Genomic DNA, 26,241 nt, shown 5'->3' with positions numbered 1-26,241 from the left:
TACAACGAATGCTGATACAAATCTTCTGAAGAGGTGCAACCAGTATAAAATAAACTAACCTAAAGTACAAATATGACCAGCAATAACTCACAATCGATCTTGAAGAATGAATTAAATCATTCAACGTCAATACAGAATACTTTTCTCAAATGTGACCTCCTAATGAAATCACCAAAAGGATTTGAGGGTTTTCATCCACTATTATATGGTTAATGGGGATAGTATCATAGTAGCTCTAAAATGACAAAAGAGCTAAGTTACCATATTTGCTCCTAATTCCTGAAAGTCGACTTTCGATTCGTCCACATTCGCATGCGGTTAGAAATCGCTTCAAATTCACCGTTTGACTGGAAAATTCCCTGTGGATTCACATATTCAAACCCTGGTCGACTTTAAAGGAATTTCGACCGAATTTGCAAACCAAAAACTGAGCCAGGTGGAATATGTTAGACTTTAGACCGAATTTGGAAAATGGCATAAAATGTTGACTTGTCAACAGTTTAATAAAGTGTTTAGAAGGCTCGGTTTCAACCTAAAAGGCTTCATTTTAGTAGTTATATCACTTTATGCCATTTTTATGTTATATTAATAGCATTTACGTTGGGCTTGGGCAACTACAACTACAAAACAAAATCATTTCAGTCCATTGTGTTTTGGCATGCGCCTAGGAAATGAAATCATTTACGCAAGGATTGTTTGGCTTGGAGTGATTCCTTGCAAATGTGTTTCGGCTTGGAGCAATTGTTTGGCTCTGGCTGAGGCTGTTCAAACACCAGCAGCATTCCAACACCATTCGGGAGGAGGTTGTTCGACCACCAGCGTTCAAACACCATTCCCCTTGCTAACATTTGATCGCCAATATATTTGAGGTATTTTTGTTAAGTTTTTAATAGTTTTTAAGGATTTTTTTAATGTATTTCTATTAGTTTTTAATTGTTTTTAAATTTATTATAATATTATCACATTTATTATTATGAGATGCCAATATGAATATTAATATTAGTATTTAATATTTCAAAATCTAAACAAAAACAAATGAATACACATATATTAAAACATTTTAATTTAATTTTTAATGCCAGATGAACATGCATTTTGATCTGTTGTAGCCTGTGTATGACTGAAAGTTGTTTGTTTTGCATTTTTTTTAAATGATATGATTTGTTTTGGTTTATTTTCTCAAATTTTTTCTCAATGTTGTAACTTGTTTTGTTTGTTTGAAGATTTTATCATGGCTGCAAGTGCTCCTGTTGCCAATAACCCCCACTTCAAAATCGACAGATGTTCCCCACTTTGAAAAAATGTGCAAATGAGACCAGTGCTAGGTCGAGGAGATTATGCGTGGATTCGTAGCCATTGCATGGAGGAATTTAGTAGCTCTTACAGGAGAGTAAAAGCACATTTGTGCTTTATTCCTCAAAAAGGCATCAAATTTTGCACTGGGAAGCCAAAGTAAACGGAGTGCTACCTAAAACCTTCTTTCCAAATCACATCGTAAACAAATACATTCAAGAATAGAAGCAAGCCGAGGAAGCTGCTGGAAGGGCAAATTCTTCACATCCGTTAGAAAGTGGTAGGCCTCTAAAGAAAGGAAAAACATCATCTATGTCTTCAACTACCACTCCTAGTGAGCCACCTACAAAGGGTCATCCATTCTTGCGTCCTCCTCAATAGCAGATTGTAAGAGAGCAATGGGACCCTTGGAATCATCATTCCAAAATGAAGCTGGAGATATTGCTAATCAAGCCATAGCCAGATGCGTCTATGCAAATGTATTGTCATTTAATGTTGTTCGCTTGCCCTATTGGCAAAACATGGTGAGAGAAGTTAATGAGGCTCCAAACAGGTTCAAAGGCCCTAGTTATGAGAAGATACGCACCACTTTATTGGATGATGAGGTGGCCCATGTAGAGAATGTCATGCTGCCCATCAAGGATTCATGGGTCGAAACAAGTGTGACAATAGTATCAAATGGATGGAACGATGCAAGGAACCATCCTTTGGTGAATGTTATTGCAGTGTCTACAAGAGGTGCAATGTTTTTGAAAGTTGTGTACTGCGAAGGAGAGGTAAAGGATGGTACTTTCATTGCAAACATTCTCATCCAAGCTATCGAGCAAGTTGGCCCTCAAAATGTTGTTCAAGTGATAATCAACAATGCAAAGAACTGTAGGGCTACCGGTTTATTGGTTGAGGAGCGGTATGAACACAATTTTTGGACACCTTGTGCTATGCATTCACTCAACCTTATGCTGCAAAAAATTGGCACTAAAGTTGAGTGGATTAAAAAAAATGTATGAAGAGGCACAAGAGGTCCAAATGTTTGTCACGAACCAACCATATGATGCAAGCCATATTCAAACAATTCTCAAAATTGGAGCTCTTGAAGGTAAGTCGAATTGTTTAAAATTTAAACATGTTTTAAAAATCTAGTCACTTTAGTAAACTTTCTATTTTTTCAAATTTTTAATCTTTTATTGTTTTGATTTTAAAATAAGTTGTTGAGACCCACTTTGCCTCCAACATTATTGTTTTGTGATGCCTTGTCAAGGTTAAAGACGCATTGACGAGAATGGTAACTAGTGCTAATTGGAGCATATGGAGGCAATCTAATACTGCCAAGGCAGCTACCATAAGGCGGTTGATACTAGATGAATCTTGGTGGGATCGTGCTGAGTAGCTTCTGAAGATCACCAAGCCTATATTGAGCATGATCCGATACACTAACATGAATAGGCCTTTCTTGAGTGAGTTATATGATGGCATTGACTCTATGATTGAGGACATTAGAAATACCATAAATGAGAAAGAGCAAGATATTGATGAAATGTTCTTCAAGGAGCTACAGGTAATCATGGTAAAGAGATGGATCAAAACGACTACCCCTTTGCATCTACTTGCCTTTGCATTGAACCCCAAGTTCTATAGCCAATTAGTCCTCAAAGGGAGTACCACTAGAGTTGCCCCATACAGAGATCCTGAAGTTGTTCAAGGATACAAGGCAGCCCTTCGAAGACTCTTTCCTAAGCACCTACGACCTGCAGTGAGGTCTGAATGTATAAGTTTCACGAGCACTGATGATTGTGCTCTTGATGCTCTCGAAGACAAGAACAATGTTGATGCTCATAAATGGTGGTACTTCCATGGACAAAGATACCAACACTTGCAGCCCATTGCCATTAAAATTTTATCACAGGTAAGTTCTTTAATCTTAAGCCTCTAATTTCCAGTTTCTTGTTGATAAATACTAAATAATCAAAACTCTAATTTCTAGTTTCTTGTTGGTAAATTTGCAAATCTTGGTAGGTTGCTAGTTCATCATCATTTGAGAGGAATTGGAGCACATACTCCTTCATCCACTTAATAAAACACAACCGACTAAACTCCAAGAAAGCAGATAACTTGGTGTTTGTGCATTCAAACTTGAGGCTCACAACTCACAAAGAGAATACCTACAAAAAGGGGGAGGCAAAACAATGGGATGTCGAACCAAAGGTTGCGGAGTTGGAAGTCCACTTTGATGCACTTGCAATTGAAGATGGTGATCCTGAGATACATTGTAATGATGGAGCTGATCCTAAGGCTATGGCTGGGACTGCTGACGCTAGTGGCACTAATTGTGTTTCTAATCAGCAACTGCCTACTAATGATGAATTATTTGATAATTTTTTATGATACATTGATAATTGATCACATATGAGTCTATGATTGATTACTGAATACTGATTAGTAACGTTGACAGTGCTGTTTTAAAGTTTTTGAACCAAACCATTCATATGGTGGTGTATTTTGACATTTTGTCATGCCATTCAAACAAAATCGTTACTATATGTGGTGGTGTGTTTTCCTATTTTGCTTTATATTAGCATAGTGGTGTATGAACTTATTTGTTGCAGCATATTTTTACATATATATAAAATATTTTTACATATATATAAAAAATATTTTAAAAAACAAAATTCTTGTACATACAAATCCAAAACGAACCCAAAACCAGCCCAAAAAAATTTTGAGCTAATTCTGAACCCGAATGTCGAACCCGCACCCAAACCAGAATCTGTACCAGCAACTTAGTAAAAGTGTATACAATTGCTATGATTAATGAATTTAACATGAGATTTCTTAGGACTTAATGTCATTTCTTACAAATGGAAGTTTATAAAAGTAATGATGGTATTTCATTTTCATGCCAAAGATATGTTTGAGAAATTCAATATGATAAGAGTGTAAACTCACGCCCATTCCAGCTGCTCATGCACAAGTTTTATGTATAGAAGATGAACTTCAAAAGGTCTATATTGTTAGCACAAAGAAACATTGTAGGAAGCTTAATGTTTCTTTCTCTTATTAGACTAAAAAAAATTGCTTTTGTTGCTTCTATTATTATCAAAGCATATTACTAGGCTATCTTGAGATTCATTTGAAGGTTTCACCATTGTACACCCAAATAGTTTCAACTTGTTGATTTTGAGTGAGATCTGGATAGTAGTGGTGATTTAAAGAACCAAAGGTCAATATCTTGTAATTGCTTTTCATTTGGTTTGGGTTTGATTACTTGAAATTCAAAGAAACAAGGATCAGTTGATCTATCATCTAAAGAAGTTAAAAATATAACTACTACTTCAGCTACAATACAAGACTTATGGCTCAAGAAATTTTGGAAGAAAGCAAGTCTATCTACAACCACTTTGTTTGTGATATTGTGAGTACACTACAAAAATATCTTATTCTTGTGACTTTTATTCTGCAACATTGGAGACTAGCCATTACTTAAATATCTCACTATTCAAAATAAATATTTGCAAAATTGCAATGTCATCCAACCGCACAACAAACTATAAATGATCATATAATACCTGGCATATTTTCTGCAGCTGATGGTGTTGCTCCACTACTTGCACCTCCAACTGCAGCCTATCAATAGAGGTATGATAGCATCATGAGCAATACAAACAACAGAAAATACGACAGGTAAGGTTATATAGATAGGAAACATGACAAGAGAAATAAGAAAGCCAACTAAAAAGCAATTGGCCAAGAAAAATAGAAAAGAAAACAGCATTCTAACTCTTGAAATTTACACGGTACATTAAAACCAGAGGCACCAAGTTGTAGAATTTCAAGATTAACATAGAGATATTCAACTTAATTGCATTAACACAACTCTTCCAGAACTTGTAGCGGGTATATTACCTAAACATTCTATGCATTAAAACAGAGATGTAGATCTTCATTTCATAAAAGCTTCTTTCAAAAACATCAATTAGCAGTTCCTTTGAATCTCGATACTTACAGGAAGCCCACGGACAGCACCAGAGCTCTGTGACTGTTGATACTTTAAAATGGTCCAGTCAAACACATAGTCAAACTGGAAACCTGACAAGCCCGAGGATCAGTGAAACAAGTATGATGTAATCATATACCGATGGAACAAAGATATAGAAAAACTCCCACCAAACTCTGTAATAAATGTAGACTACTAAACTTATAGCAGTAGGTCATTTATACCTTGAAAATTCTATGATACCAGGGCAGTCAAGAACTAACTGTACCCCACATTTTTTTCTGATTAATATAACATTATCTACTTCAATAAATAATAGATAAAAGCTCATCTTCACTTATAAATTTTACAGCATATATTATGTACATAGATTCAGTCTGTCCTAGTTAATTGTATGAAAAGATTCCTCCAAGAAGAAAAAATGTGTAAATTCTGATTTAGAAAGCTTACCTTCACGAATAAACAAGTCACGGAACAAACGCTTCAAATATTGATAATCTGGTTTCTCATCAAACCGCAGTGAACGGCAATAGTGGAAGTATGAAGTGAATTCCGACGGATAGGACTTGCACAATGACTTAACAAAGAATATTGAAAATAAATCAATCACAGACCAGTCCATATTGCACCCAGAGTCTAATTCAAAGCAATACTAAAAAAGAGGCGACTTACTTCAATTGGAGTTGCCATCTTTTTTTCACTTATTTTGTCATATTTTTGTTTTTTGTTCCCTGCCTTCAGACCCTGCCATGGAAGGCTGCACGCCATTCATTTGCCAATATAAAGTGCATGAGAAAAGCATCACATATTAAACAAGTGAAAAAAGTATTACAGATGCAGTTTGCAGATTATTGCTAAAAAACAAATTACTCTAATTTGGCAAAAATAAATCTCAGGTGCAGTTCCTTAGTGATAAAAGTAATAGCAACTACAGTGTAGAAGCCCATGCTTTAATGAAAGGCATCAACAAATCAAAGACATCAAAATTTACAAAGTGAATGCTGAAAAAGATACTATGACAATTTTGGGATGGCCCTTTACTCCTTCAAACACCCTCCCCCTTGTTCTATGGCTCCTCCACCTTTATCTTCTATATGTCATGGAAGAGTTGGGCAGTTCGACTTATAACAACTGACTTTTCCTGAATAGCTCTTGCAACCTAACCAACTTAACTCAGTACCAATATTACCAACTTTGGCCCACATAATTGTTATGTCACAAATTCAGCAAAAAGTTGGGCTAACGATAAATTTCGAATAGCCCAGCTAACATCGCTGTGTCATATCCCCATTTTAAGATAGAATTTTAATAATAATTAGAGAATACAATGTTATTAAATAAATAATGATAATAAAGTTATATTAAAACTAATATTAAAATATAAAATTAAGAAATTATTATTATTTAATCTATATTATTAATGAAATAATATTTAGTATGATATTTTAAAAAATTAAAAATAATAATAAATTTTCAATGAGTAAATAAAGAAATAAAATTAAATAGAAGAGACAATATTGTAGAAAGTATGTTAACTTTCTAAATAGATTTTCATAGTAAATAATAAGAAACACAAATAAGTAAGTTAAAAAATAGTATAACATAGAATAATATAAATTAACTAAATCTAATGAAAAGTCGAGAGGTTTAACAAATAGACATGACTCCTTAAAATTAAGATATAAAAGGGTGGAGAGTTTATTTTAGAGAGGAAGGAAAAAAGAAGAGGAGACGAGAGGAGTTCAAAAAGGAAAAATGGAAGAAGAAAGTAATATGAAGAAAATAAGGAAGTGGCTTTCTAAAAAGGTATCAATGATATTGAAAGGATGTGAACCTTCGAAAGGGTCATAATTATGAATAGTTGGGACTCTTCAAAATAGTGTGATTATAAAGTTTTGAGACTTCTCAAAAAGATTTTATTTATGGAGTGTTGTGACTTTTTGAAAGGATTTGTATTATGAAAGGTTGTAACTCTTGGAAAAGAAGAAACAAAAAATATATTTTGTCATTTCCTTATAATTAGAAAAGGAAGAATTTTAGAAAGTAAATATAGAGTTGAGATAATTCTAGAAGGAATAATTCATTAAAGGGCCAACTAAAGATAGAGCCACATGGACCAAGAAAAGGAGAAGGTAAGAAAGGTATGTTTATTGATTATATTTGTTTAATTATATTTATGAATTTATTTATATTAATGAATCATACTTGTGGATAATATTGTGTTAAACTATGGGGTTAGCACCATAGATATTAATGAGACTCGAAGCATGGAGCATGTGAGATATTAAGAACTCCATTCTCTACCATGGCCGAGAATCAATGTGAACTTGAAGCATGGAGCATGTGAGATATTAGATCTAAATTGTTCACCATGGCCGAGAATTGATATCAGGGCATGGAGCATGGAGATATTAAGATCTCCATTGTTCACCATGGCCAATAATTGATGTGCCAGAATATTCTGATGTTGTCAACATATGCATATGTGAGTAGCCTTGGATAGAGGATGCCCGTCCAAGAAGAATCTTAAGCGATGTGCTCTAGAGGGTAGAATCATATAGTTTGTTTGTTATTATTGTGATTCTAACCATTATTTTGCAGGAATTACTTGTCCCAGAGTAACCCTAATAGTGAGGACATTAGACACTAGTACCAGCAACTCAAAGAAAAATTGTTGAGAATGATGTTAGGCTACTTAGTCAACAAAGTAAAACCCTTGTCGCACATGATTATTGCATTACATGGATGCCTAATAAATTATTACATCAGAATTTACTGATCCATACTCCCTGAGCTCAACAACTCAAGGAACTTTATAAAAGAATGGAGAGCTGGTTTAATTGTATAGTTCCACCATTTAAAATAGCAATGGTTTACAAGCTTTGAAGTTTATAGCAATGGGGCTTTAGTAATTACATGAGGACTCACAACAACATCAACTCCAACTTATAGGCCCAACATTATAAACTTACCACCTTTATGAACTTTTAACAAACAATGTGATGGCTTACAATGATATTTTTTTCACGTAAACAAAATGAGACAATACAATGATGATTGAACGTTGTACTTTGACTTGCCCAAGTGAAAATCAAGAAGGGATGGGGAGGTCAGATTTGGAAGATGACATTACCCCTTGACTTATCTGTGGTCAAAATTTCATATTCAAACCAAACTATGCCTGCAACTTGGAGTTCATCTTCATCTTGGTTATGTCAAATGTTTGAGATTAGGTCCAAAGGAAGGCAACCTCCTTGTTGATCATCTTACCATTAGGATTCCTTGGTTAGATTACAATGATACAAGAGGATTCACAAACAGCTCTAAATGGTAACACCAAGACCATTCCTGTGGCTTGTAATGCCTACAAAAATACCAACCAAACACTTCTGATAAGGGTCACACGTGCCCTAGTAATGGCACAGAGCACTCCACATAAGATCAAAAACTCCTACAGTAACCATACTTCATCCAACAGTTTGCAGTTCCTACCATGGCTTGAGTGGGGTCTAATACACTTCCTAGACAAACCACAATGTCCAATGCCCATAGATTTTTGATGCATCATTAGGAGTTTCACACTGCAAGCTTTAGACAAGGTAGCCAACAAGGCAATTCAGTTGGCACTCCTGAGGCTCACACTATGCCAAGTCATCTGCCAGCTGATCAAGCACCTACCAGTAAACAGTTACAACTTACAATCCGCAACCAAGGGGAGATGAGGAGTCAAACATAGAAAACACTTCCCCTTCTATATGAGACATTTCATCTTCCTAAAAATTCTTGGTCTCCTTGAGATGACTCTTTGTAATCTATGTATGCAAATATATATAACATCAGATTCATACATGTAATCGATCAAAGAATCAATGAAATTGAGATAAACTACAAATATGTAGACAGCAATCATACACCTTTCTCAAGAGCATGCCATGTGCATAACCAATAGCTGATTAAATTGCATTCAATGTTTTAGTTCTATATCTCTCACTCATTGCAATCGTCTTATTTATAAAGCTATACCACATAAGCTACACCATCTTGGTCCTCAACTAGAGAGGTGGCCACCAGGTTTCAACCTGAACCCTGAATAAACTAAAATTTGGAAATTCGGAAATTCATACTAAAACCTATAGGAAATCATACCTCTAATAGAAAAATCTATATTACACCATGTTTCCAGGACAGGGGGATGGGGAAACACGTTTCCAGGATTTGGTTTTTTCCCTGGAGCAGGGGACATCTATAGATAGATAGATAGATAGATAGGGATATCTGAAAAATTAAAAATATTCATGAATTATATAACATTGGAACACTTAGCGTAGGAAAATAATAACATTTATAAATCTAAAATCAATGACCATTCATCAAATGGTCATAGAACATAGCATCAAATAAATCAAATCGAATCATCACAGAATAAGAACATAGGATAGCATCACACGAATCAAATTAGAGTTCAAATTTCAATTTCATACATTCAAAGACATTAATTCATTGAAACAATGAAAAGTATCATATCATATATCAAAATGCACAAAGGCTGTAAGTTTCAACAAAATGAAAAATTGAAGACTTTAAAGTATTATATCATGTATCAAAACACAATTATCATTCATTCAATGCACCATATAATGTCAGAAGACTCACAGTAAATAACTTCAAAGTCAATAAGAAAATAAAGTATGCTGCTGCCCCTAAGATTTGGTCTGTGAATACTAAATATTGCTCAGATTTACACTCTCAATCTGCAGATTTCTACCAAAGACTTCAAGAATTCACAGATAACTCTGTTCACATTCTAACAGCAACAACAGCAAATGATTATTCACTTAGACATAACTTTGTTCACTCGGGCCAATCTATGCACAATTGCAACAAATGCACAATTTGATATTTACGATCACATGCCTAAGATTTGACATTAGTAATAACATATTTCAATCTTTGGGGCTGCCTTGAGGTGAGGGGCCAGAAGGAGATGGAAGTGAGAAGCCCCAGGCCATAAAGCAACATTGCTATCTCCCAAGGGCCAAAACAAAGAAACAATGTGACCTAGAACAACAATGCCATAGCAAAGTTGCCCACGCCACAAACCGACAACTATGTAAGGGGAAGAAAAACTGCCAGAAAACCCAAAACCAATCCCAATGACCCTCAGAAACAGCAACTACAAGAGCACCAAAGCTAGCGATTTCGTATGCAGCAGGCATCTCACAATCTGATGCCCAAAATGCCTCCCAAACACAGTTTCACCATCCAAGGAGGAAGACACCAAGGACGAAGATCCATGAGCCCAGCCAAATCCCAAAAACAGCCTCAACGCAACAAGCTTGAACCAAGGACGAACATGGACAGAAAACAAAAAAGGAAAGAAAGCCCATCTCCCACCATAACCCGCAGCAACCCCAGTCCAAGCCACCACCCACGCACCACCAAACCCCCAAAATAGAAAACCAACAAGGAGCAAGAAAAGGTCATCATCATCTTCATCTGATTCTCCATCTTGTTCGGAGCACCCTAATAAACCCTACATGCTCCCGCTCCCTCTCACCATTTCAAAAACTTACAGTTAGTGTAACTTAAAAGAATAGTTTGCTCCCTCTCACCATTTCAATGGATTGTTAGCTTTTCATATTCTTGAAACTATCAACCTTTGGGCATTTTGATATATACTATGATAAATTCTTTGTTTCAAATTTCTTTCGATGAATTATCATATGAATGTATGAAATTGAGATGTAAACTCTCTTTTGATTCATTTGATACTATCCTATGTTCTTATTCTATGATGATTCAGTTTGATTTATTTGATGCTATGTTCTATGATAATTTGATGAATGGTCATTGATTTTAGATTTATAAATGTTATTCTGTTCTGATGATGAACGTTACAATGTTAAATAATTCATAAATATATTTGAAATCTCATTACACACACACACACACAGATATATATATATATATACCCTACTCCAAAAAAAAAGAGTACCGAAAACCTGTTTCCCTGCCCCCCCACATCTTGGGAGTTATGGGTAACATAGCTTATTTACCATCGTCATACTGGTGCAAATCTAGTTTTCAAGATATTGGGTATTCCCTGGCAAATATCTTGGTTGTGGCTTGTGGAAGTTTATAGCACACTGACAAAAATAAAGGAATTCATAAGAGATCCTATTGAAGAACTGAAGATCTTGGGCACAACAGCTTGATTTTGTGAATATTCCCTTTCCATGCCATTGTTTTTTTGTTTATAGCATTTGGCTTCGCACTGCCTAAAAGAAACTATTCCCCCAGAATGGAGAGCAAGTTTGCAAGCAACTTCATGGAAAGGGGCTGAGCGTAACCATATAATAATTTATAACACATTACATAAATAAGGATTTCCAAAAGAGATAATATTGAAGAACGATCGCAGATCCTAGGCACAATATCTTGATTTTGTGAATGGGACCCTTTGGATGCTACTTTTTAAATTTATGGACATTTGGCTTCACTACCTGAAAAGAAGCTCTTCCCTCAAAATGGAGAGCAAGAATGAGAGCTTGTCACAAGCAACTACATGGAAAGGGGCTGAGCCTCACAATATAATAGTTTATCGAAGGAAAATGAGGCCATCAAAAGCTCTCTAAATTTGAGTCTTCTCAATTGAAGGATACAATCAATTGTTCAAATAAGGCCAATAGAGGTTGGGAAGTGAGTCTACTTTTCGATGGAAGTTTGACCTCTGTGTTGATAAAGAAAAAGACTTAGAGATGGAATGTCCATTACTCTTAGATGGAAAAACATTAGCACTTCAGTTTTGAAGGCCAAGAGGTAATATCTAATGCTGTATGGTGTTATTTTGACTTGGAAATTCATGTTTTGCTTTCCTCTGAGCAGGATTGCAGTCAGATCTTCCAAAAAACCTACCCATATGTGAGACATTCAAATGTTGACTGACTGTGTACAAGGATGGTGGCACTTCTTCAGCAACAGCATGCGCCTTGGGAATTAAAGTTGATACAGAAAATATGGGGTTATAAATTTTGTTCATGTTCTGGTTCATTATATGTTAAAAGCATTAAGAAAAAAAAATTCAAATCATTTACTAAACACTTAGTTAAAGGTTAAGGACTTGAAGCAATCAGTGATTCAAAGTAACTTTTTAGTAGCAACATTTCAAGTTGGCAGTCTTGGGGATGGTAACGCAATTATTGGTGGTGCAAAAACTCTGATATACTTTACTTTTAATATTTATACAAAAAATGGATGAGAGCATCAAAGCCTCAACCAGTGCCCTTAAAGATGATATCTCAAGCATAATAGTGTTTCTAAATGAAAGCACAGCCATCTGAATCAATTATATCTCTGATCCTCTCCTCGTAAGCTTTGAAATGAGACTAAAATGTTGAAATACCGTTGTGAATATTTCATTTCTGGTAAAACATTGAAAAAAAAAATGAAGAGGGGCTTGGAATTGAATATAGTTTCCTATCTCCAATCTATAGGATGTAGGCAATAGAGAGAGCTTGGTTTGAATTCTGTGCCTCTTAAAATAGGTCCCCCTTGCACACGGATATTCACATGAGTGGCCATGATTGGATCCAGTAGGACATGCCTTCACATTTACTTACAACACAATCATTTGAGGCAGGCAAGTTCATTAACTTCATTGCAGCGAATTCCCCCCAAAAATAGCAAGCACTCGCCATTTAATCTTGTAGTGTTCAGACACTACATTGATGTTGCAGTCTTTAGAAACAAATCCTCCAGTTCATATTTGAATTCAAGCCCAGAAATTTTTCCTTGGTGAGACCCAGTTCAAATGACCCAAACATCTTCAAAAGTGCACCAAGGATCTTCCATCCAATGGCATGTGAGCTTCTTAAGAAAAGGTTTTCCTTGTGGATAAATCCGAGTGGGCCCTGCTGGTGTTGCACACTTCTAGAATTTCAAGGAAAGAAACATCTAGCAACAACTCAAAGCTCTGCTACAGAATAAGAGGACCCGCACAAAGAAAATCATTATACCAAATAGAAAGGGATGTGTGGGACCATCAGAAAATGACAAAGGTGAAGACATATCGAAAAGCTCCCACACTAGATTGAGATGCCGAGAAGTTCAACACCCTCTTAAAAACCTTTCACTGTCAATCTTCTCCCCAACATTAGGATCCAACAACTGAAACACACTGAGAAGATCCTAACCACAACTACCACTATTAATGCACTCTTGCAGAGTTTCCAAGAAAAAAACATCTAACAACAATTCAAAGTCTTGGTAAGCAAAATGCAGCACCCAATCCAATAAATGCAGAATAACAGGACCAACAGAAAGAAAGTAATTATGCACAACATAGAGAAATATTGTGGGACTGTCAGAAAAACTCATAGGAGGAGACACATGTAGCACCAACACTGGATTGAGATACCCGGAGGTTCAAAACCTTATCAAATAGCTCCTACTATGAATATTCTCCCCAACATTATGACCTGACAACTGAAACATTTTGTCAGAAGATTGTCATCACAACTACCAATATACCACAACAAATGCACTGTTTTTAGGTGGCTCGCCTTTTCTTGTAGTCCCAAAAGAATTTGAATGTCTTCACATCCCCTTTTGAGCATCCTAAATCCTTTATTTACCTCCACCTAGAACATGTGTCCATTTACCACATCACTTTGCAGCCGATAAATTCAAATCAAATGTATCATATCAAATCATCCCAGATTCCAAGAATGACATCCATTTTGAAGGACAAAATATCATCCTTTGATTATGTGTAGCACCTAGAACATTTGTCCATTATATATATCAGTTTGCAGCCCATCATAGTGTCGCTGACACGTCAGTTTGCTTATCAAAGCATTGGAACCCTTTAAAATAGACTTTAATAGATCTTAAATTTGTAGCTCTACAAAGCTTCATAGAAAATTTAATTTCAGCATTTTCTATATTCACATTTCTATCTAGTTTTCAAACTTCACGGCTTCATGTAATACTGTATTGAAAAGCAGTTCATAAATATCTTGTTGTTTTCTCTACTCTCAATCTGTTTGTTATCATGAATGTGTACATATTGTTTCAATATTAGCTATCACCTGTTACCTGTGAATTAGTTGTGCTCTATTATGTATTCTGTGATACAGATGGATATTTTCTGCTTTAGTTTTGTCTAAATTGCTTCAAATCAACTATCTTGGCACATTACCTCCCTTCACTTCTATCTTTAGCTTAGTTTCTTTCCCTCCTTTTCATTTGATAGATAAATCTGGTAACAATGCATTACAGTAAAGGAATGAACCTACTCCAATTGTTAATTTTACTTCAGAGAGCTGTGTTCCAGCTATTGGAGAGTGAAGTTGGACCAATGGGCACAATCAGCAGTTCCAGCATGCCTACTCAACAATTCTGTTAAGAGATATACACCTGTAGTCATCTGTAATCTTTTTAGAGTGTGAATGTTTCAAATACTTCCAGTTATTAGTTATTAGAATGGTTTTTATCCTAATCAAGAATTACAGAGGAAATAATAACAGAAACAAATGCTTGCTGAGGCCATTATCTATTTTCACAAGGCGTGAACCATATTTTTCGGCACAATGGGGTAGTATTTATGACATGCAACTTCACTTTTGAAAAATCTTAGTCGAGTTTACAAAAACACGATAGAATACATGTTATGAATTCCTAGCCAAACAAGCATTCATTAGTTAGCTTGTTACTTCTCAACATTCACATAAACTATGCATTTATGGTTTAAGTGAGAAATGACTTCCTCGTGACAAACTGAGAGGGGATGGCAGATCAACTTTTGAAGAATTTAACCCCCTCTCTAATTTGTGCCAGAAACTTTGTCATGCAAACCAAAACTATAATTACAACCTGGATTGCACCTTCATCTCAGTAATGTTTAACATTGGGCATCTATGTATGCATGAGCTTAAAGACATCCTCATATTAATTGACCTCAAAAAAACATAGTAAATGCTAATTGACTAGTTATAAAGAATTTGTAATCAGCTTAATGAAAAACATGAATATGACTGAAGGCATCCATCAGTGTCCCCGAGGAAATGTCTCTGAGATTTTTCCCATGTTCTGGGATGGGGGAACATTTTATGATGGGAGGGCAGACAGAATGTCCTCACCCAATTCCCTTTCTTTGCTACAATAGGGACACCCCCCACTATGAGGTACCTCCTAGAAATACCCTTAACGGGGATGCCACCACATCCCTAACATCCCTGTCACATCCCAGGAACATCCTGCCAATGACATTGAAGTTTGAACATGATAATTTGTTCATTTTCTCATGTAAGTATGATTAGTACCTCCTTCCTCATTCCCAATCATAAAAGCCAGCACAGAATCTGTCCCCAAGCTTGCAGAAGGTTTGTTTGAAACATAACTATATCTTCTGTTTTCTGAATCTTGGCAGCCCTGTTTTTATCAGGAGTACCCTCTGCAGTCTATTCCTGCAGGAATCTCCAAACATGTTATATGAATACAAATCAAAGAAAACATATTAGTTATACCAATTATTGTTATCTGCAAATGCATAGAAGTAAACCTGTTTGCTAGTTTATCCAGAAAACAGAAATCCTCATGCTTTTGTGCCAGTATTTCCTATTTTTCGGAAACCAGATTTAGTCTCAAGTGTTCCTGTTTATCATGTTGCAGAAATAATCGAAGACAACTCCTTTACTATCACAGATTTTGAAAAGCTGGTATCAGCCCTATAAGATAATTCAGATATATAAAGTCCTATAAAATTAAATATAAATACAGAATTTCCTTTCAGTTTTAGGACTTTATACATCTGAAGTGCATCATGCACCTGATACAAACTCTACAAAACCCATGATGATAAAGGAGTTGTATTCAATTATATCTGCAACGTACACACAAACACATATATAATACCTGTCCCAATGCCATCCCTGAAAATCTAGGAAATAATTTGGATTGCTCAAAAACCTGTTCCCTGGTCCTGAAAACTCAGAGAAACATTGGCATCAATTCCTAGAATAATAACCATTTCTAATAGTTGATTTTACATTCTACTCCCAAGATAGCACAACTGACAATATACAAAACAAGAGATCTATTCTCAGAGCAATCTACATGACAGAATAGACATCATGTGTAAATCTATTATCAGTAATAAAGAAGAGCAATGCTACGTACTTAAACTTCATATTAAAAGCTTCACATTTACAAAAAAAAAAATGATAAATCAATAAAATTTTAAATGAAAACCAAAAATGATAACTGGACTTTGCTCCTGGTCTCTTCACATGTATGGATCTTCCCCATTTGTTGAACTGCAAACCTACAAGCATCTTGTACACACCGTGGAGAAGTTGCCTGGCTAGACTAACTACCAGACTAAGTTGCCCTAACTGCTACTTCAGAACCTAACCACCAAAACTAAGCACCAACATAAAGGCTAGTTATTACATCAAACTCCAAACCTGAAAACACATACTAACATACTGATCTTTGTAAAAATGTCAGTTAACTTCAGAAACTTTACAAATGCTTAAGGCATAAATTTGGACTCAATTTTATCCCAAACAATGACTATTACCTGTAAGTGCTAAAATAACCTGGCGGCCCAGATGTAAGTTTTCATTCACTTACAACTAAACAGGGCTGCAGCTTACAAATATGACGGTCCTTAACAACTGTCTAGTACACCCTTCTTGTGCACTGTCTTGGCTATGATATATCAATATTATCTAAATGGATATATCAATTTGTCTATCCCTCAAACTGTTTAGTGGTATCAATATAGGTGAATGCCTAACATATAAATATTTGTATGATTTTAGCAATATGATAAATTATATTAAAAATTAGATAAACTATACCTGCCCCTTAAGAAGTACATTAGTACATATCCAAGTGATTCCAAGTCATCCCTCCGACTTTGTTCTAGAGCATCACAATCAAGCACAAAATATAGTTTTAGTGCAAACAAAGTGCATGGATAGCATAATATAGTCTAATCATCTAAAAACTACAGTGTAAGCTCACCAATGCCAAGATGTGTATGGACACTGGCATATCGTGCAGTACCGGTTAAACTTTTATTTTCCCTGCAATTAATCAAGTTTTCATTAGTTACCTGTAACATGCCAATCCCAGGGTTTCATTCAGTCAATCTACAAGGAATAGGTATTGGTAGTTGAACGAAACAGAAAAAAAGAATAACAAAAAGGAAGTATTAGCAGTAAAGCACGTGATGAGAGGTACATAACATTGTGCTTGAGGGAGTATAACACATAGGCATATTATACACTTAAATCTAGCACAAAAACTAATTTGTTTGTTCTCCCTTCTTTTATTTTCTGAACCCAATTACTTTTGACAAAAGAAAGTCACCATTTTTTTACAATTTTTTTCTGCAACTCCATGTGTGTGTGTGTGTGTGTTGGCATTTAATAATTGGCTTGAGACAGCTTCAAATCCTTATTCTTTTCTAGAAAGTGGTTTGGACCTAGTCAATTTCCAGGAATAGACTCCAAAATCGATTTCAAGGACACATCCACTTAAGTCCAAAGCACACTGAACGTCTGCATATTTGGCTGATAATTTTATACTATATAAAAGAGGGATGTGAAATGGAGATGATCTTTCAAGGTTTGTGTAATGGAAGTTAACACTAAACTAGGAGATTAGAGGTCAACAAAATGCCAGGAACATTTTTTCACAGTATAATAAAATTTGGCAGGAATTAACAAATTCTTATAAATGGGGCTATGTGCAGCTGTTTTATATTATCATGCATCTTGGAGAAAACTTGTCGGGTACAAAAAAACACAGTCAAAATACAGTGGATGAAAATGGATGATTCTGAAGATTCTAAGATACAGAGAAAAACATTAATAACAGTGAAGATTATATTTCTAATCAAAAAAATGATTGAGATTATATTTCTACAAATCCCCCATATCTCAAAACACAGAAACAATACAGTTAAATCACTTAATCAGAAAACAGCACCTGTAGGGAATGTGACGGTTACTTATTGGATCCCTAAACTTCTTTGCCAGACCTAGGTCAATTATATAGACCTGCATCACATTGAAAAAAAGCATGTCCAACAGCATACAAAAATTGCCAAGACAACAGATAATAGCTGTAAAAAATACAATTCCATAAATAGTCAGAACAAAAAGTACCTGATTTGCTCTCCGACCAAGCCCCATAAGAAAATTATCAGGCTTAATATCTCTATGCATAAAGCTCCTTGAATGTACATATTCAACCCTGTTTATCTATTAAAGAGATTAAAGATTAATCTTATCTGAGTAGCAAAAATGATGATAATATAATACATGATTTTAACTTTTTAGACATGGCCTTGTTATTTCTTAGTCAAAAAACCTACAAATACAACATCAGGAAACTAGAGAAACGGGATATGAATAAAAGAGTTTGCCAAAAACAAATGGTTGCAGCATGAATTCAAGCTTATTAAACTGTTGCCCAGGAACTTATAGTTATACTCAACATAAATAATGCATACCAGTTGATCAGCCAGCATTAAAACCGTCTTCAATGAGAATTTACGGCCACAAAATAAAAATAGATCTTCCAGGCTAGGGCCCAGCAAATCAATAACTAAAATGTTATAATCTCCTTCTGTCCCATACCATCTGATATTTGGAATACCAGCTGCAATGCATATCAGCATTTTGTATTGATTAATTGACCAATCATATTCCTCCATATCTACACAGTAGGAAAAGACGAAAAACTAACACGGTCTACTTACTACCGCCTTGAAGGAGTCTGTACAACTTAGCCTCATACAACAACTGCGGATGATTTGTCTTTACTTTCTCCTGCAGTTAAAATTTAAGAAAATCAATCGAATGCCCTTATGATAAACACCATGACATAATTAACTTAATTTAAAACCAATAAAAAAGAACAAGGAAGACGAAACCCAATCATAAGATGCTAGAGCATTTGAAAAAATAAACATTTTTCTGTTAATAATTTACCATACAGGTTGGCATAATAAGTTTGGTCTATTCACTTTAGCTTTTGAAAATGATGACTCTCTGGTTCAATTCTTACAAAATCGTGCAAAATGGCGGAAACGATCTGAAAGCACAAAATGTGTGTACTGCTTGACTTGATGCAACCCCCTTCTTGAAACATTAATTGCCAGTTCAGTGCCATTTGGATACTTGTAAGCAACACTTTTCTATTCGACTATTCAAAGAAGTCCAAATTATCTTCATCCATGAAAAGAAAGAAGCATGGTAGACAAACTAAAGTCAATCAGTCCACCAACCAGAAAAAAGGTGATGGGTGGAACCTCCCAACCTATTGATATCTGTGTCATTATCATCAGACCCAGCCAAGGTGGAATTGAGAAAATTCTAACATTAGAATAAGCCTCACTTGGTGGGACTCAACAAGAATAGGTTGGCCAATTGATGGGCTTCTAAAATTTTACGGTTCTATCACACAGAGGACACTAATGGTTGGAACACTTTGATAGTGGCTGATATTTCGACCCCACCCTTTGATCATGTACTTGTCAAGTCAGCACCCAAGCAAAAGGAAAAGCAGCAGTTATGGATTTAAATCAGTCAGGCGAATTGTTCATTGGTAAACAGTCTCTTTGGCTCCCAAAAGTTCAACAATAAAAGAATTATCACAAGAATTGGCACTGTAACAAAAAAGTTATGTGATCAATTGTTGGGATTCAACTGCATACTTTCGAGTAAAACTTCCCAACTCATTAGTCACCAAGTAAAATAATCGTGTAGAAGCACTGGGCCTACAAGCGATCATGCATCAATCAAAAATATTTCCTTTCTGTTTGTTTGCAGTTCATTTTGTAGTCATTGGTTTCCAAAGTGAGATAGAATCAGTTCAGTGCTATGTGCATCAAGTTGCCATGAGATTTACCAAAGGATTTAAAGCATATCCATTTTTCTATTTTGTAATTCATGTTCTAATGTATAAGGAGGCTTGCCAAATCAGGTAGAGGGACTATGAGATGTTCCATGTTTTTGGGTTATGTGTCAATCACTGATGTCATCGATGGCATTATTAGCCCCCACTTAGTACAGCTGTAAATGTCTAGAGAGGCAATGAGTTTAGAATTGGATTTCTCACCACAAGAAAGATAAAGACCAATTATATGTTTCAAAGCACTGTTCCCAATTCCAAGGCAAAGCTTATAGTGAAATCATATACTATTGATTCCATAATTTTCATCCCTAGTGGATAGACATTGTACCGTCTTTTGGTTGTCACAAACCTGCTCCATCAACCTTCACCATAAAAAGGTTGTGGATTCTTTGAGAAAGGGAGTAAACACATGTCTGTGTATGTGTGTGTGTGTGTGTGAGAAAGAGAGAGGGGGAGAGAGTCAAGCTGAGGTCCAACAATGGAGACCAAACTTATTGACAATCAGTCAGCTCAAGGAGCTTATTATTTATGGTCAAACTTTTGTTTTGTGCACGTTTTGAAGTGTAGTCTATGGTGGAAGCATAATTCTTATTATAAGCCCTATATGTTAATATCATTGATGTAATCAAGTAGTACTGATTCAATTATTTTCATATTGCTCGTCATAAGCATCCTCCAATCATACCAGTTGGTTAGAGGCTACACTGAACTTGGAGAGTCAATTCAGGAAAGAAGAAAGTGAAATAATCATCCAACACTGAGTTGAGTTGTTGACTATAAGACAGACAAGTATTGAAATTGTTGATAGTGTGTTGAGAGTGAGGCACTCAACATCTAAAAGCAACAAGAAGTAGAATTCGGAGAGCTTGGGCAATGGACTGCCAACCTAAGAAGCAATTTCCAAGAGTAAGCAAGGAAATTTAATGGCAAAGTAGTAGCCCTAAAAATAGAACCAAGTTCCAACAACAATACGACAATCTATTATGTTATTTATGAGCAAGTGTGAAAGTATGATTTAGAAAAAGAGAGTGGATGGATCATCAATTTGTGAGGCAATCTACAACGAAGTTTGAAGATAGACAAAATTTCAATTAAAAGAGTAATTTGTGTGAAAGGAAGGTGGATCAAAGACCAAAAATTGAGGCAATCTGCAACTAAGTACTTGCAATTTATTGTTCAGACTTCAAATAAACAATAGAGAAATGATTACTAGTCCTAATATAAAGTTGCTAGTTTAGAAAGGGCCTTTCAAAAAAATTGAGAAACAAAAGAGCTGATTGTTAATGTTATTGTAATTATGGTCAGAATCCTTCAGGCTGACATAGATAACATTATGACTGATAATATAATTACTGTGATATAATAATTTTAGTTGATAATATAATTATTATATTGCTATATTATAGTTACATTGATAATATAATTATTGGAGTAATATATTTATTATTATTATTATATTGATAATATAATAATTATATTTATTGAGATGATATAGTTATAATTAACTACAAAAGATAATTATTATAAGAATATAATATAATCAATGCGGACTTATTGGAAATGTGGTGACCCTTGGTGAAGGGGCACCACCAATAAGCTAAGTTATTGAATCAGGAATGGGGAGGGGTGCGTGGGTACAAAACACTAGTATGACAGAAATTTTGTAGAGGGTTGGGTATATTTTAGAAGCGGGTGAGCAGGCGGGCAGAAAGAAAAAGAGAGAGAGCAAGAGAACTTGAAATATAGTTAAGTTTAGAATGTCATATACCTCTACATATGTTAAACAAGAACATTACAAATTTCAAATATTGAAACATATATTTCTAATTAAAATTCAGGTTTTTGTATCAAAAAGATCAAGCCAGAATCTCATGATATATAAAATCAGAGTTCGCTAATCAGCAGTCTGGATCTTTAAAATATCTACAAGATCAAACTAGAATAACTAAACAGTTTGGCATTTATAAACACAAATACCCAGATGAGTACGCACAGGAGATTCATTTCAGAATCAGATTTGGTATGCTTCATTCCTGGAAACACCCAGGCCCCATAATATCTACTGGACTGAAGGGTATTTAGGACTGTCGCAAATGTTCAGTAGAAGACTCTTATATTTTTTGTGCATTACTCTCATTGAAGGGGAAGATTTCCAATAAAGACAGAATTACATAATATGCGTGGACTTCTTTTGTGACAAGCAGGTCTCATTTCCTGGGTGTTGACTGAAGGAAGTGGCATGATATTTTATCAGTGTCACCAATACTGGCATGAGTTATAGCATGCGACTCCAACAGATCATAAGAAGATACAGGAGAAAGAGAAATTGCTAGACAGGCTTCTTATACAGTTACAGGATATTCATGGAATACTTGAAGTGTTGTGATAAGTCTGAAGTCTTCATGAAAAGCGTAGCTCTGTGATTTCTTGTGTCAATGCCATGGGGAAATATATATTTGTGCTAAGTATTTTATTTGCTACTCTTCTCTCCAAATACCTTGACATTGATGGCTCAATTTGTGAAGAGTTATGTGGTCTAATGATAAGTTATTGGCTTGGGCACGGATTCCTACTCTGGGTGTCATAGTGGATGGGGAGCTGAATGTAGACATTTGTCACAGCTCAGAAAAGGCAAAAATTTACATTTTTGTTGTTACTCATCTCATCCTAGATTACAATCTGTAGCTACAACAATGTTCATATTTTATTTGCAAGTCAATTTGTGATTTGGGAAGGTATTGAGAAGTCTTCAAGTCTTCAGGAGTTGATACTACAACTGTGTGAGGTTGCTGACTACAGGGCTCGAGAGAGCAAAGTTAAGACAAGAAGGCTCTCTCAGTGAGAAGGAGTAGACTGCAGGGGGTTTTGTTCTTATCCCAGTATGGTCATATTCTTGTCTAATCTAGGGCTTGATCTTAAGACAGTAGGTCCAAGGTGGTCTTGGATCTAGCACTTTCAACCATATGTGGATCATGCCAGATGGTCAGAGTCTCTTGGAGCACAATATCTTTTGTGATTGGGACCATGTGAGTAGGGCATGCTTCCGTAACAAAGGCCACTGCTAGAGGATCTGCTTCAGTTGACATCCAAGGATCTTAGTGATATTGGTTCAGAGGGAGTAGACCACGTCAAGATGGTTTCTCTAGTGATTAGAAACTGTAACTGTTAGAAAACTATGATCCATGGGATGGAGTTCCATGTGTATAGGCTGGAAGGCCCTTATGCTGAGACCTATGTCAGGATATTATCATATTCTTGAATAGATCGATACTTAGGGAACTTGAGATTCACCAAGAGTGCTGCAGACTCCAACCTTGTATGTCATGACAAGGCAAAGCATGTGGAGATAAAAGATAACAGTATTAGAGATAAAGTTGATCAGATTGTTTAAGAGAAAAAATTTATGTTAATGAGGGACATATAACTAGAGACAAAAAGAAAGAGATAGTTAAGGTTGCAGATCAGAGAGATACATTAATGCATTTCATACAAGAATGTTGTTTGGGGGAAACTGTAATTGTTGATAAAGAAGAAACTGGATGTTGGAAGAATCACGTTTCTTGCAACATGAAAAGGTCAATTAAACATTTCAACACAATTTCACAAATTTCAAGGCAAAAATAATGATGAATTTTTTTCATTATTATATTAGTCATAAGAGAATGAGGATTGCAGTACATTTTTCATCAACACAAACCTACAACATCAATCATCATTACAAAAAGGTGGCACGTTCATTGAGAAAGGAAGTGTACAGGGGAGGGATGGAGGGGGAGAGAGAGAGAAAGAGAGATCAGCCTGAGTGGTTTGTCATTTTAGGTCATACTCTTCTTAATTTACAAATTTCATGTTGATGCCTAAGGCTGAAGCCAATATCTGATTGCAAGCCCTTAAGGCAGATGTTACTTATGTAATTTTAAACTGTGGAATGATAAAGTGCGAATTAATTCTGTTCTTCTATTATTGCTCTGGTAATTACTGAATTCCATTGTGCATGTTTATGGTGTTTTTTGTGCTAGTCTGCATGGTTCGACAAACTTCCATCAAACCCTGTACCCATCATTAAGTCAAATGATTGTGAGTCGGTAAAGTTCGACTTCTTGATAAAACGTAAAAACACCTCTTAAATTGAAAAAAGAAAAATAGTTTGGTACCTCCATAACCATAACCGTGCATGCAACCCATACATTTATAGATATATCATATATCAAATCCATTCAGGGTTGCTAACTTATACTTCTGTACTGTGCAAATACAGGCTATTTGTGTCGATTTTGCTGCAAGGAAATTTGTATCATTCGATGTAAGAACAACGACACCATGTCTGTTAACGGAACATAACAGCTAGCTGGAAGCGCATACTAATGCGGTAGTTTAAAATGAAGTGGGTATGCTTCCCATGTTATGAAACGAAGTTTCCAAATAAAAAATTGAAGCAAGAAAAAGAGAAAACTACCTTATACAATTGGAACAGTGGTATTCCAAAATTAACTGCGTTTGCTCAAGTGGGTACACAAAACCCCCATTTACCATGGGCAGGGGTCGGGTGATTCTCGTTGCAATTACGTGACCACTGTAGTAAACGTATTCTCGTCAACAGACCAAAATCAAAAACAAATTATGATATAGAAAAAGCCGTTTGAAAGGGTCAATTGTACTCGACGTGGAATCATGGGCAAATTATTTGCTTTCGCCCTGGAAAACAGAGTGTAGTCTGAAATGTCAATACAGACAAAACATACAACGTTTATTCTTTGATATCGATCAAGGGCACATGAAATGTCATGAGAAAAGTCTCTGTAATCAAAACAAGCACAGTTTTCTTCCAGAAACTTTTGCTACCAGTAAAGGGCGCAATTATTTGAACTACTCTTTAAATTGGAAAAGAAATGCTTTCGAAAGCCCCAACAACATACCCATAGCAAAGATAAAACGTACCAGCTTCGCAGCAACTTCCTCGTTTGTCTGAACATTCGTTCCTGCGATGAAGTCCAACCTCCACTTTAATGGCAGCCATGATAAACTCAAATCAAACAAATAATTTTACAGTATAATTACCAAGGTAAATTTCCCCGAAAGAGCCGCTGCCGATCTTCCGTCCCAGTCTGTATTTTCTGCCAATGACTGTCTCCATTATTGAATTCCCAAAGAAGTACAAGCAGACTCTCTCGCTCAATTCGATATGTTTGCCTATTCGATATATTTGCCTGATATATTTGCCTATTCGATATATTTGCCTTACTTCCTCATCTCCTGTTACATACACCGCTGGAAGGAGTCCCAAAACTTTTGCACGTCTACCGAGTACAAAATGTGAATAAGGAGAGGGAAAACGAAGCGGCTATCACTATTTCTGGGCCCTGACCGATGCATACGGCATTGTAATTTCAATGCCGCCTCCCTAAGTGGAGTGGAGTGGCTCCGAAGGTAACATACTATTGTGTTAGCTTCACGTATCTCACGTGTGTGGGACTCATGAATAAAATAATGTGTAGGAAGTCTTTTTTAATATGTGTGGGACTTAAAGGAGGCACAATGGTTACGCTGGTAAAAGAGAATAAGGAAAATGAATTCTAATTTATTGTGGGTGGGTAGTTTGAATATGTTAATTTTGTTGTGAACATGTGGTTATTTCAAACTTTGAGGTATGATACCACCAAATTTTAAGTCTTAAAGATAGATTCTTAGCATTAAATTTAAAAGCAACCTATCATTTTAGCTATTGAGTAAATACAATGCTAACTTGGTCCTTAAAATAACTCAACTTTAGAACCTTTTTTCAATTACTAGCAGATTGAGTATCCATAGTCAACAAGTTTTCAATTTGTGTGTTTCCTCTAGTCATCACCTTCCATAAGACAATATTTATTTAGGGAATGATATCAAGTGGTACACATGCCTTGTAATGTGTGACACATCCTCTAAACCTACTCCACATAGAAGAAAGCCATTTTAATCACTAAAAAAAATCCAAATAAAGTAGTAGTTGTGTAATGGGTGGTAGACATGGGGAAGAGTTTAGTACC

At 35.6% G+C, this 26,241-nt stretch overlaps 1 protein-coding gene across 7 annotated transcripts in view; it reads right to left on the bottom strand.

Annotated features, from left to right (window-relative positions):
* Positions 1–25,708, bottom strand: part of LOC149556984 (uncharacterized) — a 29,816-nt gene extending 4,108 nt beyond the window's left edge. For 3 of the 7 annotated variants that reach the window (XM_089831626.1, XM_089831631.1, XM_089831632.1), the window contains exons 1-12: positions 25,274–25,696; positions 25,154–25,194; positions 19,059–19,128; positions 18,810–18,958; positions 18,463–18,558; positions 18,284–18,354; positions 17,315–17,376; positions 17,149–17,212; positions 5,957–6,041; positions 5,735–5,861; positions 5,294–5,376; positions 4,857–4,914 (exon numbers count right to left, since the gene is read on the bottom strand). In XM_089831626.1, the coding sequence (XP_089687752.1) occupies positions 4,857–4,914; positions 5,294–5,376; positions 5,735–5,861; positions 5,957–6,041; positions 17,149–17,212; positions 17,315–17,376; positions 18,284–18,354; positions 18,463–18,558; positions 18,810–18,958; positions 19,059–19,128; positions 25,154–25,194; positions 25,274–25,349 (982 nt within the window). In that variant the 5' untranslated portion in view covers positions 25,350–25,696. Of the gene's footprint in view, positions 1–4,856; positions 4,915–5,293; positions 5,377–5,734; positions 5,862–5,956; positions 6,042–17,148; positions 17,213–17,314; positions 17,377–18,283; positions 18,355–18,462; positions 18,559–18,809; positions 18,959–19,058; positions 19,129–24,369; positions 24,493–24,671; positions 24,734–25,131; positions 25,195–25,273 lie in introns of those variants that run through there. The other 4 variants (XM_089831627.1, XM_089831630.1, XM_089831629.1 and 1 more) reach the window with 4 other exon arrangements.
* Between the last annotated feature and the right edge of the window lie 533 nt (positions 25,709–26,241).

The sequence above is a fragment of the Cupressus sempervirens genome, chromosome 5, assembly GCF_028749045.1.
Source record: "Cupressus sempervirens isolate cs-2001-9-10 chromosome 5, ASM2874904v1, whole genome shotgun sequence".
In the NCBI taxonomy this organism is placed as follows: Eukaryota; Viridiplantae; Streptophyta; class Pinopsida; order Cupressales; family Cupressaceae; genus Cupressus; species Cupressus sempervirens.
The sequence above is the reverse complement of the archived record's forward strand: the minus strand, read 5'-3'. Positions and strand labels throughout refer to the sequence as shown.